Source organism: Astatotilapia calliptera, chromosome 2, assembly GCF_900246225.1.
Source record: "Astatotilapia calliptera chromosome 2, fAstCal1.2, whole genome shotgun sequence".
Classification (NCBI taxonomy): domain Eukaryota; kingdom Metazoa; phylum Chordata; class Actinopteri; order Cichliformes; family Cichlidae; genus Astatotilapia; species Astatotilapia calliptera.
Window position 1 is genome coordinate 33759671 of NC_039303.1, and position 20388 is coordinate 33780058.

Below are 20388 nucleotides of genomic sequence, written 5' to 3' on the forward strand. Positions count from 1 at the left end.
AGTGCTGTCGTGCGGCAAGAGGATTCTAGGTCAGATTCCAAAGAAAGACATAAATGTGAAGTTAGGTTAAGCGTTGTTTCTAAAGTGGCTGTTGGTTTGATGGTAAATGGTTATCTGTTTCTCTTTGTTACCTAAAAAATCCTTTATGACAGGATGTGTGAGCATGATAGAGCTGAGCCATAGGCAAAGGAGTCTTCATGCATCAGATACATCTAATTCATTGAAATGCATGGGAATAAATGGCATGGCACCAGATGAAAACAAAAAATGTAAAATTGTATTGTTTTTTGAAAGATTGTTTATGTAACCCGCTGCACTATTATTGTGAGAAAGAACCACAAGAAGCAGAGAAACAGTTATATATTTTTGGGTCACTATTTACAGACAAGTAGGCCATGTGAAATGTTACCGAAAGCTGGCTTGCTGCAACTTTTCGGAGCAGTGGTATAATAACTGGTTACACCCAGAAAAACTTTAACTGTGACTTAATCTAGCAAAAAATGATAGCTAACATAAACATAAAAATGTATCAGTTTGGTTAGTGTGGGGAAAAAAACCCCCTTCCAACACCAAAACAGATCATAAATATGAACAAAGAGAAGTTTGTACTTGAGAAAAATGGATTTATTGAGTTCTCTTAATTGTCTTAACAGAGTGTCACATTTGTGTTTTTAAAATAGCCACTCATTTCATCCATTCACCATTTTTCAACATGTAATTTCTAATGACATAAAAATAAAGATTACGTTAAATCAAGCTCTGCATCCTCATTACCAATGACACATATTGAAAGGTCTACTCTATTGTGGGACACATCTGTTGGATTCTAGTGCTATGATGTCACGCACGGAAATTTCACACAGACTTCTGACCCTCAGTAATTGAGTTCTCATAGTTATTTATAATAGAATTGAATATATACAGGGGAAATTTGAGCATTTGTGCTCTTCTTTGCTGATAATGAGTTCCTTTGTGTTCTGTGTTCTCTGCATGAGAGATGATTTTCCTTGACTGGCTGCTTCAACCATCCGTGGTGTTAACTGTGATATCTGACCTGTGGATAAAATGGACAGACAATGGACTGTGACTCTAACATTATTCAAGGTAACTTATGGAATATATCTCATCTAATTTTGTACAATCCAGTTTCCAAAAAAGCTGCAACATGAATGCAATGATTTGGAAGTTATTTAAATACTGTATTTTAAAAAAAACAGCATATCAAATGTTGAAAATTAGATACGTTTTGTGTTTGTAGAGAGAGAGTGGCAGGGGCATTTTCATCATTATTTTAGATCACATCTTTTTTTGTTTAGGGACACTGTTAATATTTGGGAGGCCTGATGGGAACAGTTGGTGTAATTTGAGAGCACAGTGTTTCCCAGTTCTTGTTTGATGTAGGACTTCAGCTTCTTTGCAGTCTGGGGTCTTTTTCATTTCATAACACACCAAATATTTTCATTTGGTGACAGAACGAGACTGCGAGATAGTTAAGCACCTGGAGTATTTGCTTAATTTTTAGTATTGTTTTAGGAAATAAGCAAGACCTTATGTGAACTAGAAGCCATGGATATGTTGCTATGAAACCTACATATACATTTCAGCATTAGTGATGCCATCACAGATGTGCAAATTACACATGATACGTGCACCCCTCCCTTCTTCTCTGTGCTAATAACAAGCTGGTTGGTCCCTTTTCTAAGCCCAGATTATGCTTTTTGACCTTGTCTCTTGTATACAGAAATTTTTCTGGGCTTTTAAATCATTCAATAACATTATGTAGTTCTGTTAAACAAAAATTTATTCTTTAATTGTTGAACTCTTTCTTCACACAGTCTTTTACAGAATTGTAAACCCTCTCGCTCATCTTTGCTTTGCTGAAAGTGCCAGCCTCAGACGGGGTACTCGTTCTACAACCACTCAGTTATCTCATTTAACTTAAAACATTTTGAGTTTCAACATTTGATAAGTTGTCTTTGTAGAAGGGTTACATTTTTCAATACATACATTTTGTAGTGTCCCTTGGGTTTTTTTGTTTGTTTGTTTGTCTGGTTTGAAAATTGGGTAATGGATTACTTTGATTTGTGAATTTTTATACAGTATTGCAGGCCACCCCTTCTTTTCTATTTATAACATCTGCAATTTTTCAGACTCATACACTTTCAGCTATTGCCCAACTTTCAAATATCTGCATACATGCTGCTATTAATGTCTACTGGAGATCTTTTAATTATTGATCTTGGGGGTGGAGCAAGAGGATTCAAATTTCATTTTTCACACAGGATTGAAGGGTAAAACAGGACACTCGTTCAAGGGCCATCACTTCTGCGCTTTTGCAATTCATGCAATTTTCTATCCAAATACGGTAGTTCTTTAACATGTGTTTTATGTCATCATCTAATATTTTAGTGTGTAGGGATGTTATAGGAGGGGCAGTAACCCTTGAAGAAGTCAACACTGCACAACTCACTGTATCTGAGTTGACCTCACCTGAACTAAAGAGGCATTTAATCCAATTTGCTGTGGTTCATAAAACACATAATTGTTCATGAGAAACAAACATGAACATCATATACAATTATCACTGCCACAGGCGAATACACGTCTTTTTATAGAGACTATTTTATACTTTATACTTACACTTCTGCTCAGTACACAGTAATGGCACGCAGTAAAGGGGAGAGCATGGCATATAGATGACAGTAAGATCAGTTACAGAAAGCCACTGTCTACTTTTAGTGATATTTCAGGAAGTATTTTAATGGTAATTTAGCTGGCACTAGCAGTTTACAAAATACAGAACTCACCTGCAGGCTTTGGGGACATCAGTGTCACAGGAAGTTCCACGACAACATCACTAAACATTTTACAGATTAACATATACTCGTGAATAATTTGCATTCATTTACACAACTGGCAATAAATGAAGGAGAACTGATATTTACCGTCCTGTCAAACCACCCAGCAAGCTATGGTCAGAGAGAAATGATAAAAGAATCCCTTAGTCTGCACAGTTTGGCACAAAAACAGGAAAGCGTTATGGGTTAGTGTTTTCTATTAAGCCTTACCCTCCACTCGAAACTGTAAGAGTGACCTTGACTTTGTAGGAGATAATAATTCCCTGCATCTCCTTCTCTCCTTGACTCCTGCAAGGAGATGGGAATAGTTTACGATTTAAACCTTGGGGATTTGGTTTAAGGTGCTATAAGTGGACGGCAGAATATATAGTGACAACATTGCTGCTCAAAAAGAGGATGAAGGCCCATCCTAGTTTCACCTAAAAGAGACCTAAAAGTCTTACAGCGTTGTGGATGCTAAGTTGGTGTCCTGATCTTTTAGACGTCCATCGACTGCAAGACCTCGCTTTTCTTTGTTGTTGGCAAGCAGGGGGGTTACTTGGAAGGACTTCTCAAATGTAGAGATGGCATTTACGGTCTCTCTGTGTTTAGAGGTGAAATAGAGGGAAAAAGAACTCACACTATGTTAGTATTCATTATTTTCAGTTAATCTACTTAGGGCCTTTTTCATTTTAAGTAGCAATAAAATACAGACATATTGGAATATTGGTGTGTGTGTGTGTGTGTGTGTGTGTGTGTGTGGGGGGGGGGGGGTCGTTTATAGCCTCAGATTCACTGATAGTTACAGCACATAATGTACTTTTTAGATACATTAATTTGAACCAGAAATGACTCGAGTCCGGTTATTATTTGCCTTACCCAAACTCTTGAGCACAGACTTCCTTGACATAAGTGTCAGATGAGTAGAGGACCACACTTGTGAGCTGGTTAACTTAACACAAAAATAGTTCATGTTAGAAGTATGAATTAAACTATATGCCTTGAAAATATTTCCCCCATCTCTTCAAACTATACAAACAAAAATGATTCTGATCAGACATATTTGGGTCCTTACCTGAGATTTTGATTTTCTTCACAGTCTTGTTGGTTTCATTGTTGATTTGCACTTTAACGGTTATTGGATCTCCATGGTAATAAACCTGGAAAAGAGTGATTTTAAAACACAGTTTAGCAATTATTATGTAATATTTATAATGGTAAAAATGCATTTGGTATATTTTCAAGTACCTCTTTTTCAAGGGAAGCCTCCAAGTGCACTGGTTTGTCACTCATCATAAACTGCTTGGATAGATCAGCCTTGGCTCCGGCCTTGTTGTTAGCTGGGGCGAACTGTATTTTACGAATCATCAGACGACAAGTATCCCTAGAAGGAAATAAAAGGGAAGAGAATAACCCATGCATGGCCTTCATACACAGCTCAAAGACTGAAAGGTTTAAAATGACGCTGCACAAACATACTTTTTTTGAATGACTTCATCTGGATTGTCAGGTGCGTTGGCAATGTATGCTTTAATCTCAAAGTCCACACCGCAAGCCTACAACAAGGCGAAATCCAGATAAATTAATTTTTCCAAACATTTAACACAATGTGTAAGACTTAAAGACAGCAAACAATAACACTGGATGGTAACTGTACCTTGCCGGAATCATTTAGCCCAGGCTGTAAGGAAACTGAGCATGGAAGATTTGGTGGCATCTGGAAAAAGAAGAAATGAGTCACATACATGAACGTTACACTTTAAAATGATTTTAAAATAAAAGCGGGGATATGATCTAAGGTTAATCAAAATACCTTGCATTGAAAATAATTTATTTGTTGTTACGCAAAGAGAAAGATTAAGGGTTTGGACCTGGAAGGAAAAGGCGTGCCCCTGCTCTCCAACTTTTTTCAAGAGGGATTCCATCATTGGGGATTTAGCTTCGCTGCCACCCGTAGGTGGATACACCTGAATGCGATGTAGCCAGATGTCCCTTCTGAAGGTCAGTCCGATGACATCCAAGTCATCACTTCCATAGCGGAAGGCACAAGCAAGATAGACATACACTGCAGTGGAAAAATGTGTTGTTTCAGTCTGTGTCAGTAAATCATCGCTTATAACTTTTATGATTTGCAGACTATAAAGTAAAATACCTTTTCTGTTGTTAAGACCAGAAGGATCCACTTTAACTACCCCTTCTGCAAATATGAGAAGAGTCAATCCACAGCCTTAGATCTTTCACAGAGATTCTTATAAGTTCATATATTCACATATATCAGGATGCAGTTTTGCCACGCACCAACTATTTCTACTGAATCCACATTGTCCACAAAGTCCCTTTTCCCCAAGTACAAGGCAATCTATATGAAATGAAGAAAAAGGAAAACGGTTACTCCTCCACAAGATTAAAAAAAATGTGGACGCTATTTCGGGAAGTTGGAATAGCAACATACAAATTGCACTCCTCCCTGTGCTCAAGGGGTGCCCTGTAATGATTATATTGTAGAAGCCACTTACAGTTCCATTCCCACTGGTCTTCTTAAATACTCTGGAAATGAAAAAAAAAGAAAAGAATCAGAATCTGAAGAGTATTTGGACCTGAAAGTCCTAAAAAAAAGGCCCTAAAACACATGCAGACAAAAACACAAGATGTTAAGTCTAAATGAGCAGTGACCCATAATTTCATTATTTTTGCTTGATTATAAATAATGAGCTCTTTCCCCCTATTTTCTAAGTTGTCTTCTATAACATATTTGTGCGCTTACAACTTTTCTAGTTTTTGTCCTGGATAACCTCCCACTTGCCATCAACTCCCTTGCTCCTCTCCTGTGAGGATGGATTAGTGCTTAAAGTCGAATTGAACCTGCTGCTACAAATGTCTAATCTGAACGTAAGACGTGTGATTGGGTAAGCTGAGTACACAAAGTTAAACATCATATAAAATATGAAAATGACATAGTTGGATCAATACTGGGTTAGGCAGGCTATTTTATGAAATAGCTGTTTATGCTACAAAACAAAAAGTAGTGGCAGAATTGGCAAATTTAACACCCAGATTTATCCCAAGATATGGAGAGTGCAAGAGTGCAATCCTTTTGTTCTGGGCGGATGTAGTAAACAAACAGGTAATCCTTGGTGGTGTTTGTCGCTTTCAAATGCCACATAATCCTTTTAATGCTTTTCCAATCCACAAAATCCATCTTAATAAGGATTTTTTCTTAAGTGTCTAAAAAGTATAAAATAAATCAGAATCAGAATCAGAAAGACTTAATTTATCCCCAAGGGGCAATTAAGAAGTTTTAAGGTTGTTGCAGAAGCTACTTCTGTCACGATGTTACATCCAATCTACTATCCTTGTTTCTTCTAAATTAATTATCGCTTTCATCCCTCATGAAAAACTTTTCGTGATTATAAAATAAATAATCAAAATTAATTAATTATTTAGAAATCATTCATATTTAACTGCATTAAACAGGTTGCCTAAAGTTCTTTTTGGATTTTATATTGAAAGTTTGATGGTTGATTTTTAACCTTTCTAAAACTGTCACAATATTAACATTGTTGATGAATAAGCCTTAAACCTTTCACACTCACTTGGACATGTCGATGGCAAAATTTTAGGTCCACTCTGCAAAAAACCCCAAAACACAATAAAGTCATAAATAGCTCAAAACACGAGATAGTAACAAAAGCTATAACTATTAGGTGCTTTGGTTATCTGTGTCAATTTTAGTTTATTATGCCGGTACAGTACACGCTAGAAAGCTCCTCATTGATGACACTATGGCAAACGACAGTCATGTTGTTCCCTATAACTTCTAATAGGAAAGGATCTTTCTGATTTTATGGTTAGTTTAAGATCATAATCATAATAAACAACATTCCTAATACCTAGCGTGACACAGACCATGCGCTCCTTGTTAACGGATATATAAATATTGATAAAAACTACATATTTCCATGTAATAATACCGTGATAAATTTCCAACAAATGCTGACTCTGTTCTGTGCAGTTACAGTGATCCGATACCTTCTTCATATACCTTCTTCATCTGATTCTATTATGCTGCAGGTCAGCAAGAAAAACGCTAACTTACCGTGCCCTCGGTTCTGACAGTGAGTCGTCTCTGCTGTGCTCTCTAATCCTTCACTGTTGATAGTGTAAGTGCCTGCCAATCACGGACTCCCTATTGCTTTTATACTATGACCTCCCAACCTTGAAACTCTCCTCTTAAGCTTACTGTCCTGAAGAAGGCTGTTTTGGAGAAAATCTGATTATTTCATTATAACACTACTGTTTTAACCTACAGCATGTTTAAAAATAATACTGTGCACGTAATTTCAACATAAAAGATAACGATAGGAGCCTTGGCATTAGTACAGCATGTAATGCAGAAAAACTTTTCATTTTATGTATTGATTTGAGCTTTTTTAAGAAGTAAATGTATGCATGAATAAAACTGGGAATTTGATACTTTGCAGGTATGGTGCAATAATATAGTTTAGTAACAAAATTTTCATGAATTCTTTGCTCTCAAGCTTCAGATGGTCTTAAAATACTAATTAAGACTTGCTAAGCTGTAAAGAATGCCTTGTGAATGGACTAAATGTTCAAGGACTCCTTTTCTTATAGCTTAAACTAGAGTAGAGTGGTATTAGTAGGATTTTAGTTGTTATGGTAGCAGGTCGACAGATGGCTCCTCCACCAAGCCTTGCCCAATCTGTGCACATAGGAGGTTTACATAAATCCAAGTGACTTAATGTTGCACAAGGAACACGGCCTTACAGCTAGCATCAGTCTGATTACAAAATCATCCTGGCAGTTCTACTGTTTAGCTATGAGCATGGTTGATTGAGCAACTTAATGATAAGCACGAGTATATTGTGATGTCATGCCAATTTTGGATCCTATTTGAAGTATGAAAACTGAAGCAGAATTTGTGGCTATGCCATGATTCCGTGGTTTGGAATATTTGGCTTTAAGTTAATGAGGATCTGTTAGTTTGGGCTCTGTGAAACTGGTCTACTTGAACTGTAGGCATTTGTTTGACCCGCCTTTAATGTCTGCCAAAGCACCAGCATTTATTAGCAGTGACCTTTAGCAGATCAAACATCTTTTCTTTAGCCTGAAGTAGTTAATTGATAAATAAGCGAGCTGGATGGATTGTCACACCTTGGCAGTCAAGAATAATGAATGAGATTGGTGTATGTGTGTGTTGGCCTCTCTGCAACTGTTATACAGGTACAAGGTTTGAGATCTCTTTAAAGCTGTCCTTGCAAGACAGCACTGGTGTGAAAAACAGCACCGGATCACCAGGTAGGTGTTAAATCTCTTTAGGTTAAAGCTGTCCTGATCATTCCACTATAGTGCAGTATAGAAAACAATCAGCTTCACTTCAATGTTTTCTGTGATTCTAATAAAGCAGTAAGATCTTGCACAGCTTAAGGGATTGAAAAGCAAGCTTCCAATTGCTCTAATACACAAAAAGTTATCGTGAGAAAGTAAACAATTACTTTTGGAAGGTAGGGGATATACAGGAGCATCTTTATGTGGAACCTGGTGATTTTAACACCCTAGAATTGACAGTGCTCAGGTGTTTCCTTTGATGTCCTGCAGTTAAGAAAGGGATCCAAAATGCTTTAAGCTGTCAACTCAGTAACAATTTAGAAATAGAAGAAATATCAACAGACTCAAAGTCTCAGGACTCTTAGTAATACGGGGATGTCAGTAAACTTTGACTCAGGAAGAAGGGAATACTATGCTAACTAAGAACTGTCTCAGAAATCGGTAAATTGTGAGTGGACTTGGGTTCAGAAACTGTTCTTGTGTCGATTGAAAATGAGGCAAAGAGATGTAGGGATGTAGCTGTCTGAGGATGGGACCTAGGTTTGGGCATCATCCATCTTTTCGAAACAGATGAGGTGTTAGTCGACCCAGAAAAATAACAGTAGTCGGCCAAGGAACAGGTGATGTTTCAGCTGAGGCATGAATAGATCAAATGTCGACCCAAGAGCAGAAGAAGAGCAGGAGAGGTGTTGACAGGTCTTGCACACTCAGAAAAAAAGAAGGGTGCCAGATGACTCAAGAGCTAAATTGGTTTTAAGTGACCCAGGAGGCTAAGAGATATCACCAAGGCTGCTGGGCATACGTGAAGAACACCAGCATGTCCCCTTCCCAAAAAAGGTGAAATCAGTTAGGCAATTAGCTAACTGTGTGAAAGTTGACATTTTTACTGGCTAGCAAACAGCAGTCTAGGCTGAGCAAGCAAGCTAAAAGTCGACTGGCTGGCCTCTAGTCTGGGTAGCTATTGGCTTGGGCCTAACATACTCTGGGGTCCAGCAGAAATCTAGATTGTGACCCTTGATATCATTGAGAGCCTTCATGACAAAATTAAAAGTGGAATAGAAAGTTAAAACTTAAAACATGAGACAAATTTTTTTTTTTTTTTTAAAAGATGGAAAACATGGACGCAAAAGTGGTACAAACACACTCTCCAAAATACCCAAAATGCTAACTTTAACAAATTTAACTACATCTAAATTATAAGTCTAATTTTAAGTGTTAAATGTAATGAAATCTGTTGATTTGAACTTTACTTGATTGCTATACTTTCAGTTTATAGCAAGTACATTTCCTTAATGATTAATATTTCAAATAAAAAAAAACTTTGATATAATATATTTCAATTACATTTCACTCAAAATTACTGCTTCATGTTTATTGAGAGGGAAGAAGTTTTTTCTTTAGGGCTTGTGTTTCTAAAGGCACCACAGTGACTAGCTTTATAATAGTTTATGTTCATACACCATTTTAAGTCTCTCTCGGTTTGTTTATTTTATTTTATTTTTTTAAACCTTTGGTTGTGTGATGTCACATACGTCCACATAAGCCCCTTATAGCTAATCTGGTGACAATTTAGGCAAGCACTTTATATAGACAGTCAGTATTGTCTCTCAAAGGGATTGCTGACTTGTCCCATTGTATTACAGCACCATGGTATTAACTACCTCTTAGCAACACAGTCTTCATCATGGTGCTAAATTTAGACAGACTTGCAGTGTTTGTTGCTAACAGTAACTCCATTAGTTCAGATGCTGAGCCAATTACATCAATTTCCAACAGTGTGAGATGCTGTCGGTGTAACCTTGAGCAAAAATTTATTGGTGCACATCATTACAATTAACATCACCGATTTTAATTATTTACACATACTGTGAACTCGTCATGTCAGGTAGGCTGACCTGTTGGCCTTATGCTACTTGTACTCCGTGCCTCCTGTGTGACCTTTAACCATGGTATTTTTAGCAGCTGCTGCTCATTAACTTAACTGAAAAGATGCTGTAACTTGAAGTGGTTGTGGCATTAGTTAGAAAGATCGCTGCTAAGATGCCTAATCATCCAAAAGGAGAGCAATTATTTGTCAACGATTTGTGATTTATAATGTGCCTTATTGGGGATTGTGTTTATTCTTAAAGTCAATCAGTCTAACAGCTATACTTTACACTGGTAGCAGTTTACATTTTTGTAAGGGCAGTTTAATTCATCCTATAGTGGAGATGATTTAGGAATACTGAGTATGTTTTTTATCAAGCTCAACTCTTGCCATTACTTGTCGTATTATTTTACAAAATATTTTGTATTTTGACTGTTATATTATTGATCCATGCAACTCTAAAGCTCATCAAGCATCTTTACCATACAGACAGACAGGGTTTCTGATTCAAGGTAAAGAGAAGGATAAAAGTCAGTTTCAAAAGCTGATTTGACTGCCAGCATTGGCAAATGAGAGCGAGCAGATGACTCTTGGAGTACATTTGCCCGTCTCTGTCTGTTTCAGTATCCTGCCCAGTCCTTGCCTTACATAAGCACAACATTTTAAAGAACTGGATAGAGTAACAGATGTGACAGAAACCAATTACCATTGCACAACAATTGTGGTTTGTTAGAATGTTATATACAAAAATCTATGACTAAACAAAGAGATTTTAGCAGGAATAATATTGAACTTGTCAGTGTTTATCATAACTTTGATTCTGGTGAAGAGCTCTTCTGGTCACTAACTTCCAGTGAATCCACCTACTCTCTCTCTCTTTGAAAAACTTAAACTAAAACTTGAGAAATTGAGCATGGCATTTGTTTAAGTTGCTGCGCTCAGTCTGCGCTCAGTCTGGCAGCTCACTGCTAGCCCACACCAGCTGATGGCTTAGCCGATATACCGCTCTAACCTTCAACTGGAAAACCGCATATATGACACACGTACTCTTTCTTCTAGCCATATGTAAAGGCCACAAGGTGTGACATCCTTAAATTCATGAATATAAGAATAACAATCTGCTATCCTGACTGACATCCAAGAATCATGTAGTGATTCCTACCTAGTGATCTGATTCTGGGGTGGATACTGTCTCTTGAGTGGTTTTTGATTGACAACATCTGAACAACAACTGAAATGTTGTTGAAATATAATATATAGTCATTATGTTTCAAGAATTAAACATTTCATCTTATTTCATCTTATTGTCATCTTATTGTTATTAGAAAAGTGCTATGTAAGTACCAGTCAGTTTATCTTAATATCTGTTGGCCTGGCATAAAATAATGAACAGATTGCATCAGGGTGAATGATTTCTACTCACCCAGTCTGGCTTTTCTTGTAGCACAACCCACCACGGGAAGCAGAGCTTTTAGCTGCTCTGCTGCTGCTCTTGCCCTATGACAGCTGGGATAGGCTCCAGCGCCCCCCGCGACCCTGAAAGGATAAGCGGAAGCAAATGGATGGATGGATATTATTATTATTATTAAGGTTCGAAGTGTTTTAACAGTATTTGATAAATTACCCTTATTTTTATTTATTTATTTATTTATTTTACCATATGTATGATTTGTAATCACTTTGGATTTTCATCATCAGATGAACCATCAGATCATATTTTTAAAATACCAGCCAAACCAGCAATGACATTTCAGGCACAGTTATGTAATTGTCAATCATAATTACCAAAACTAAGATAATCACAAATGAATCCCTGGTAAACATTAGCGGGTGAATTAATTGTTTCCTTGTCACCTTGGGTGTGCTAGTTAGCATATAGTGCTTCAGCTTGGCTTTTATGGTCCAGTAATATGCTGTGTAAAGCACATGGTTATTCTAAAAAGAACTGATCACAGATTGAGAGTTAGGTAGATGCATCATCAGATTGGGATGTACTTGTGTCTATTTGTTTTATGGGCTCTGTGGTTGGTGGTCAGCACATTTCTGCTGAGTAGCAAGAGGCAGAACAGTAACAGCTTCCCACAGAGTTATTCGCTCCAGCTAATGTAGTGGGAGGAACGTAGGAGGGCTGAATAATGAGTGATGCTTTAGAAGGGCAAAAATAAGAATGTTAGGGATGATCATAACCATATGGACACAGCGTTTAGCTGGGAGTGAACGAGTGAGCAATAGAGGAAGGGAAGTGAAGGGAGGGTTAGAACAAGAAAGCGGGTTGGCTGACAGAAAGAAGGGGTGAAATGCTGGCCAGAATCTGAAATGTCTGAGGATAAGGATGCTGGCAAATGAGGAAGAAATTGAAGTTAAGCCAAAGAGCTCACCGATGAGGGGAGAGCTGTGCTTTCTGTTTAGAATTTGAGGGAAGACAAAAGGCAGGGGAAAGAAGAAGAAGAAAATAAATGGGGAGGAAATAACAAAAAGGAAGCAGCATTCTGTTTCACACTCCGGTGGTGAAGCTGAGGGCCTCACAAGAATTCTCCTGGCTATGTCCGCCATCTGGAATGTCGAGTCACTTCCTCTGTCTGCCCTGTGCTCTTATGGGGTTGTCCTCTGCCTCTGTGCTCCCTCCCTCTGCTCTGACAGCACTCTGAAGAACCGCTGGAGACCACGCCAGAGCAGACGGAACCTTTCTGACGAGACACACACAGCAGCACACTCTTCCAGCATGAAAGTAAATTTCCCAGAGTAGCCTACATCCAACCAAACAAACTCCAAATGGAATCTGAGCTTGGAAGAAGGAAAGGCAACTGCAGTGATCAGCTGAACTTTTGGAGGGTGTTCCTATTCCCTTATATGGCAACAGAGCTGGGAAATCATTTGAATTAGTCTGGTTTCTGTTGCATGCCTGTCTGGTTTTAGTGCTGACTGAGTTCCATCTGGTATGTTTCTGTCTTTGCTGCCTGCGTGTTTGCCTGGGAGTGTGTAAGTGCTGTGTGTGCAGCTTCATTTGTTTATTTTGCCATTCTTGGTTCTTCTTTTCCTGTTGTTTGCATGTGGGGCTTTTGTTTTGGGACAAGAGGAGGGCTTGTGTTTGTGGTTTAGCTAGAGGCTCCGTCATTGCCTGAGGGGTGGCTGTTTCATTCAGACTCTGCACTTCTCACTGTTTTTCTTCTACCTCCTTCTCTCTCTTTCTCCCTCCCTCACTCTGTTATGATGGTCTGTGTTTGTTGGAGCAACACACCCACCTAGGTGCAGCAACTTGCGACCAAAAACTGTAACTAGGTCTTTCTCTACACAAGGATATTACCAGATAAATGGACTGAAGGCTGTTGCTGGAGTGGACTAACCTTGCGCTCAGCTGGATATTTCTTCTTTGTGACCTCAATTCAACAGGATATGTGACCCAGAAGAAAACAACAGGAACCCAGGAAGTGCTAGCTGATAGAATTTTCTTCTTTCTGACACTTTGGTCATGAAGAAGAGGATCATGGGAAAGGCTGAAACACTAAAGTAGACCACTCAGCACACTCAGTGGCTAATGACATAGGTGACAGAGCTCCAGTGCGGTGCTATCAGAGCAAGTGTGACAGTAAACCTATGTCATCACCTCATGTGGATTATTTTTATGATCATAACTCTCAACATTGTTTGCCATGGCTACGGCAGCATGGTATCACCGTGACATCAGCCGTGTGTATGCAGAGGACTTGTTGGCACGGGCAGGGAGGGATGGCAGCTACCTAGTGAGAGACAGTGAGTCTGTGCCAGGAGCCTATGCATTATGCCTGCTGTGAGTACACACACACACACACAATTTCACATACTTAGAGAGTGAGCCGTTTGCCTCTCATAATCGAACACAATTATCTTATGGACTATACTCTTTAGGCCATAGGTGTCAAACTCTGGCCCGCGGGCCAAATTTGGCCCGCAGCCTAATTACATTTGGCCCGCGAAGCCATACCAAATTACTATCAGAGCTGGCCTACTGGCTATTATACAGCTATATATATTGTTTAGTATTAAGCTTTGCTTGTTCCATATTCAGTTTTTCAGCAAAACGTGTTTGAGGCCATAAAAAAAGATTCATTCTTATATCTGGAGGAATAAATATATTTCAATAAATATTAATGTTAGCCCGCGACTTTGTTCCAGTTTTGAATTTTGGCCCACTGTGTATTTGAGTTTGACACCCCTGCTTTAGGCGGTATATTAATAACAAGCACATTTTAAATGTGAAGCCATTGATAGTAATGCTGTATCCCTCAGAACTTAGAAGGGAAAATGCAATAATAAGTGACCCTCTGTATTAATATTGCGAAATGTATTGGAAGAAAGTCTCATTTTATTTGTTTTAGCTCACTGAAAATATCAAATTTCTCATTTATTGTTCTGTTTTTACACAAAACCAGAAATAAGTACACCTACCCATGTAAGACATTTCGATTTTGGCACATAGACCTGGCAAATATTAAGCATTTAGCTCTACAGAATGTCGTCATTTGTAAATTGATTCAGCAGCTTTTCTCATCCTGTCATATCCATCACTTTCACCATCATCTGGCAGAAGGCAGTGAAGGAACATCTGTGGCTAAAAGTGCCTACACGCTGGGCAGACTTCACAAATACACACTCTCCAGACTAGTCAGATGGTATCGTCCAAGTAAAGTCCATCACAGGCTGTCTAACCCTAGCTCATTGCTCCCTGTTTCCCCACTTACCCCTCTTTCTTCCCTGGGGCCCCTGAAAGTGGGCAGGAGCTCCAGCGACCGCACTACGCTGACTGCTCATCAGCCAAAGCCAGATACATTCCTGAAAGCTGAGCCTGGCTGGTCACAGTGCTCCCACTTTCCCTTCATTCTTTTCTCAGTATCTCATTCACTCTTTGAAATTGCCCCCCTCCCCCCTTTTTGTACTGACCCTTTCTTCCATCACTTTCTTCATGTAATATACTGTAGCAAAACACTTTAAACCTGTTCATCTTTATATGCTGCCTGAATGTGTCTTTTGAAGTGATGGATGGAGATGATGTTCTTCTTTGGCACATTGTTGATCTGTAGTCAGTGATCTGTAAAACTACTGAGAAAATTATTGTCTTTAATACACACATGGGATCCACATGGGATCCTTAAAAAAACCTACATTTATGCACACTTTGCCTTTGAGCATTTGCCTTGTAGTATTTTGCAGTACCAATAACCACTGTAATTTTTGGTTTCTAAAGGTTCCAACGTCATGTTCACACCTATCGTATTCTTCCTGACGCAGATGGTCTTCTAGCAGTTCAGGTGAGTGCTCACTGTCACATGGCCCTGGATGCTCTTCCTGGAAAAAAGGACCCAAGTAAAAACACCACACCATACGCGTCTCAAACCTTGTCACAAACTGTGCACACGGAGGGGAGTACGACTCAAGTTAGAAGGATCAAACGTTAGTTTGTTTTTGCCTGTTGTGAGGAGAACAGGAACATGTTTGAGTTTCGTCTCTGTAAAGACTCTGTTACAACTGCAGTAACTTTGTTGTTTGAATGGCATCTCTGCCATGTGGCTGCATGCTTGCAGCATGAGCTCAGCAGCACAGAGGAGAAATTGTTTTAATGTCTCAAAGATTCCTACTCAACCCACACACTAAGTCATTGACCAATGGGTGTGCTTATTTGTCATGTGTATGTATGGGGCTGTTTGTGTTAAGCGTAATGATTCTGTTGGATGTGGGAGAGTTTAAGCCAGAGATGGTATGTGTCTGTTTTTGATGCTTCGAGCAGGCGTATTTAGTTCGCAAATGACCTGATTATTAGACTATTAAAGAACACACACAAGCACAAAGTTTGCACCAACAAAAGCACGCACTCAGTGGGTGAGTGAGAGGAATAAATATTTTTGGGGCATAAACCACAAATCATCTCTGACCTTTCTTTTTTTTATAGCAGTGTCTGCTTATTAAAGTTCAATAACAAGTTTAATAGTGATTGTCTGGCAGTTTGTTTTTTTAAGGCCGCTGACTTGGAAAATTCCTCCAGTTTCCAATAAAGACCTAAAACTCTGTTGCTATTTCAGTTGTTTTTCCACTGCCATGTGTATAAACCTTCAGTATGTATTTTCCCTCACTGGATTTGCTCCACTAACTCACTAGTCGTGCGCTTGCCTTTTTGTTTTTCCAAGAGGGCCATGGAGGTATTTTGGGGCCAATTTTGTCTTTCACTGTCTTCTATTCCTTTTCATTTCTTTTTAATTGCTTTTCAAGAGACCCTTGTGGTATAAAAATACTATTTGAAGAGTTCCTGGCAAAACAGACATTTAGCTCAAGCCAAAAACTGGTTTCTCACCACAAAACGAAAACAAAAACTTCTAAAGGAGGGCACAGGAAAAGGGCACACTTGGTTTTGTGGTCTAATATGTACCATGCCATTTTGTAGAGTGTGAGTACCTATGGCAGCATCTTTTCTTTATCTTAAATTCCAATCATGCTGCTTTCAGTTACTTTAAGTTTTCCAGATTTTAGTGAAAACCTTTAGAGAAGGCTTACTTGAGCTTGTGGTTTTAATGTGTGTTGTATGAATCTAGTCATGTATTAAAGATAATTTTGAAAAGAAATTTGTTATTATGTGGTGAGGGGATTTTAGAGGTTTTTTTTATGCAGGACCACAGTGAAACAGAGAGCTAAGTGCTGCTATAGTCAGGAAATAGCTGGAAGTGATGTCATCTCTCTGTTGGGCCACAAGGGAAAGCTTTCTAAATCTCTCAGGGACACCTTTTATCACAGCAAATCATCTGCATGTGCCCTTTTCTGTCATGCAAATCAATACTTCTGCTTTGCTCTACCAAGCAAGATTTCGGAAGAGGAAAGGGGGTGGAGGTCTGGTGTGAAACATTCATTGAAAGATATGTTGTACAAATTAAAATCTACTTAGTAATTTAATTCTTTTATAACACAGTCGGGGAAGATTTTCTCTTAACAATCTTGAAATCTCATCGTTGATTCTTAACAAGTTTAAGAACTTCTCATTTCAGTGTTTGTGGATCCAAATAAGGCCTTCATATAGCAGCACATTCTTTTACATATACGTTGAAGCTATGCAGTCATATCTGTACTTCTATGCACAACCTTTTAAAAGTGAAATACTCTTTTTAATTCAAACTACTCGACAGATTTAAACAGAATTATTGCATCCCTTACCTTCTGCATTCCTTTTTTTTGGTTTTCTTCCTGTGTAGAATGAGAATTTATGCTAGGTCAAGACATTTTAAACCAGACATAAAATGAATCATCTGCTGTTGCATTTGTGTGTTTTATAGACAACACAAGGGGTGCAGGTGAATTGTTTCCGGACACTGGAGGACTTGGTGTTGGGGTATCAGCAACCCCACAAAGGCCTGGTCACTCCTCTGCTGTATCCTGTACCCCGTGATACGGACAGTGGTGACGAGAGCTCAGGTTGGATGTCACGATAAATCAGTTTTTTCTGTACCCTTTATTAACCTGCATGTTGTACACATAATAAAACATGTGGCTTTAATAGCGATGTCTAGATCCTTCCCTCTGTGCTGTAATGTTCAAATGTTGTGTTTCGCGTATGCACAGATGATGAGAAGCCAACTTCTGCTCCAGCGTCTGTCGGCACAGTACCCTTCATAGGCTCCCCAGCAAAAGCAGCCCCTCGTGCCCTGTTTCTCGATAAGTTGCAAGAGCTAAACACATCCAGGTATATTTATTAATTAATTCCATTGCCAAAAATACACCTATTTCAGAGATATTCCTTGCACAGTATATGTTATAAATTATTAGCCTTTTTTAATAAGAAGTGTCCATATTTGATATTACTGCATCACATAAAGTCACATGCATGAATGTGGTTTCTTACAAACTTATGCTGCATATTAATTTCTATTTTCACGTTAATATGATTGCATCTAATCAGCTCTTTTATTAGCTCATGCACCTGTTGGCGATCAAGCATAGCAACTATTTGCAAAGCACTTCCCTCTTTTGACTTTTTTGCCCTATTAATAAACTGTCTGCTCTGTGTTAAACCTCTGCTCTTAGCCTACTCTGTTTCTCTCATATTCAGTACAAAAAAGATGGCTTTCATGCTTTATACAATATAATCGGATTTTTTCCTTGTTTATTTAATAGTACTGCAGGTGATGTGATTGGCCTGTTGAATGACTACCTCTTCAGTGAGCTTCCTCTTGACATTGAGAATGTGCATAAAGGGGCAACAACACTATGCCACCTCAAACGCACTCTGGGTGCTGCCTGCCAAGGCCTCAACAGGTTAGCATAATTTCACACTTGATTTCAGTGCTGAGCTTTTGACCAGTTGTAGCAGCCTGCAGTGTACGGATTGTTATTGCCACACACAAGGTGTCATTGTTTGCTATATGCAGGATATATACTAGTTCACCTGCAATAGACTTTTAATTTTTGATTCACTTCTTTAAAATTTACGTATGTTTGAGACTGATTAGGAAAGCATGATGGTAAAGTCATTAGCACTATTGCCTCACAAGGAGGTTCTGGGTTTGAATCTATCGCAGGTCCACTGAGGTCTTTCTGTGGAGTTCATATCTTCTTCTTGTACCTGTGTGGGTGCTCTTGTGGTAAACCAGCTTTCTCCTGCAGTTCATAGATATTATTATTATTCTAATGTTAAATTGTCTACAGGTGTGATTTTGAGACTGAGCGATGTTACTCTCTGTTAGCCCTGTGATAGACATTCCCAGGGTTTACCTCACCTTTCGGGATAGGCTCCAGCTTCCTCATGACCCTGAATTGGATAAGAAGTTAGGAATAACAGATGAATAATGGGTAAATTAAAATTGTGCATTTATTTATTCAACAGTGAGATTGATCTGACTCTCTCAAGTCTGGAGACCCTGGCCAAAGTCTTTGACCATCCTAGCTGCTCCTTAACACCCCTCAAGGCACAGGTACAATACAAACTATATATTATGTTTTTTTTTCTTAACATTATGCACTAAATGTAGTAGACATCCATATAGACAAACTAATTGAGTGCTTTTTTTTTAATTGTTAACAAGGGTTCAGAGATGGATATAGAGAACCTGTTGTGTAAGATCTCAGCTTTGGTCAGTCTCCTTTCTTCTTTGGAGAAAAAGGTACGTTTACGATGAAAATAAAACTTCTGCTGTGGAGCTGAAAAAGGTCTAACACTCGAAAACTCATTCATATACTTCTTACATGGGCAATAAAGCTACATAACTTAGAATTAAAAGTCTTTAACAAACTACCAGGCAGCTCTTTTTGTTAGTCTTTATCCTTTCCAAAGTTTACCTTTAGTCATAGCGTTCGGTTAAGTGATGATAAAGTGTTAATAATTATACATAAATTAAAACAACCCCCTTTTTTTCCCCTGATAGACAGCACAAGTTATACATTGCAACAATGCATTTGATATCATTTTCCCATAAAGGTATTAAAAGCTTTACAAGATGCTGTGACTAATCACAACCTGGCAGTGCAGCCCAACCCACCCCCTCCTGAACCATCACCGACCTGTGTAACCCCCGCAAAGAGCAATGCCCGGCAGCTGCCAGTCTACTCCTTTCAGGTAAACTAGAGTGAGAAAAAGCCTCAAGTTTTACTACAATCAAAAATCTATAGTCTGTTCTTCACTTACATGCCATCTTTTAAAGAGATGACTGAAAGCAAGACAAATGAACTCATCTCTGACCTTAAATGTACTGATGTCATTTTTCAGGTGAAGATGTTGAGGTATGGCAGACAAACTGTTTCTGTGGATGTGGACGCAGGAGTGTTGCTTTTTGACAAGAAGACTGGCTCATTTGGTATAGAAAGAGTCTCACATGACAGAAGTAAGGAAATCTTTGCTTTGTTTCCTAGCTATTTACAGTGGCTAAAACGTATCTCTTCAAAGCAAAAATATTGTTTAATAATTATTATATGTATGTATTACTTTATTATTTTCCGTTTTTTCCCTCTTTATCAGTCCTTCAGATTGTCAAGTTTCAGAGCAGTCCAGCCAAGGTACGCATGATGGTTGACAGCCACCACAGCACACCGCGGGAGATGACGTTTGAGAGTGCACGGGTAAGGCACGATACTGAAGTTTTTCATTTACTGGAATCTGCTGTTTCTCTCATCATAACTCACTGTCATTTCTTTTAGAAATGCGATGCGTTCTGCCAGCTCCTCCAGCTGATGAAAACCAGGCACTCTCAGCGGAGTGAACCTGATGTGATCTCCGTTTTTGTTGGCACCTGGAATATGGGTAAACATTAAAACACAATGGGAGTCTTTTTTCACAGCCAGACAACATTGTGCTGAGTTATTGTTAGGTGATCTTTTTAACTCTGACTT

General features: G+C 38.7%; 2 protein-coding genes across 6 annotated transcripts in view; one reads left to right on the plus strand and one right to left on the minus strand.

Annotated features, from left to right (window-relative positions):
• Positions 1–602: 602 nt before the first annotated feature.
• On the minus strand, positions 603–7036 carry arr3b (arrestin 3b, retinal (X-arrestin)). 3 transcript variants are annotated; one of them, XM_026144802.1, is made up of 18 exons: positions 6934–7036; positions 6431–6464; positions 5354–5384; positions 5136–5196; positions 4990–5034; positions 4709–4902; positions 4495–4554; positions 4317–4393; positions 4086–4221; positions 3913–3997; positions 3717–3789; positions 3302–3439; positions 3069–3146; positions 2946–2969; positions 2808–2857; positions 2641–2644; positions 2491–2520; positions 994–1054 (listed from the first exon to the last, which is right to left on the minus strand). In XM_026144802.1, exons 2-17 carry the CDS (start codon positions 6436–6438, stop codon positions 2508–2510), a joined length of 1077 nt encoding a protein of 358 aa, XP_026000587.1. In that variant the 5' UTR covers positions 6439–6464; positions 6934–7036; the 3' UTR covers positions 994–1054; positions 2491–2507. The 3 variants fall into 3 exon arrangements, with proteins under 3 accessions (XP_026000571.1, XP_026000579.1, XP_026000587.1); XM_026144794.1 differs by lacking the exon at positions 2491–2520 and having other exon boundaries at positions 950–1054; positions 6934–7034; XM_026144786.1 differs by lacking the exons at positions 2491–2520; positions 2641–2644 and having other exon boundaries at positions 603–1054; positions 6934–7034.
• inppl1b (inositol polyphosphate phosphatase-like 1b) overlaps positions 1042–20388 on the plus strand; it is a 28632-nt gene continuing 9285 nt past the window's right edge. The window contains exons 1-12 of one of the 3 annotated variants that reach the window (XM_026144768.1): positions 1042–1104; positions 13441–13837; positions 15272–15335; positions 17343–17481; positions 17629–17749; positions 18181–18321; positions 18890–18977; positions 19089–19166; positions 19481–19618; positions 19769–19883; positions 20018–20118; positions 20197–20299. In XM_026144768.1, coding sequence (XP_026000553.1) covers positions 13701–13837; positions 15272–15335; positions 17343–17481; positions 17629–17749; positions 18181–18321; positions 18890–18977; positions 19089–19166; positions 19481–19618; positions 19769–19883; positions 20018–20118; positions 20197–20299 — 1225 coding nt within the window. In that variant the 5' untranslated portion in view covers positions 1042–1104; positions 13441–13700. Of the gene's footprint in view, positions 1105–12029; positions 13838–15271; positions 15336–17342; positions 17482–17628; positions 17750–18180; positions 18322–18889; positions 18978–19088; positions 19167–19480; positions 19619–19768; positions 19884–20017; positions 20119–20196; positions 20300–20388 lie in introns of those variants that run through there. The other 2 variants (XM_026144760.1, XM_026144777.1) reach the window with 2 other exon arrangements.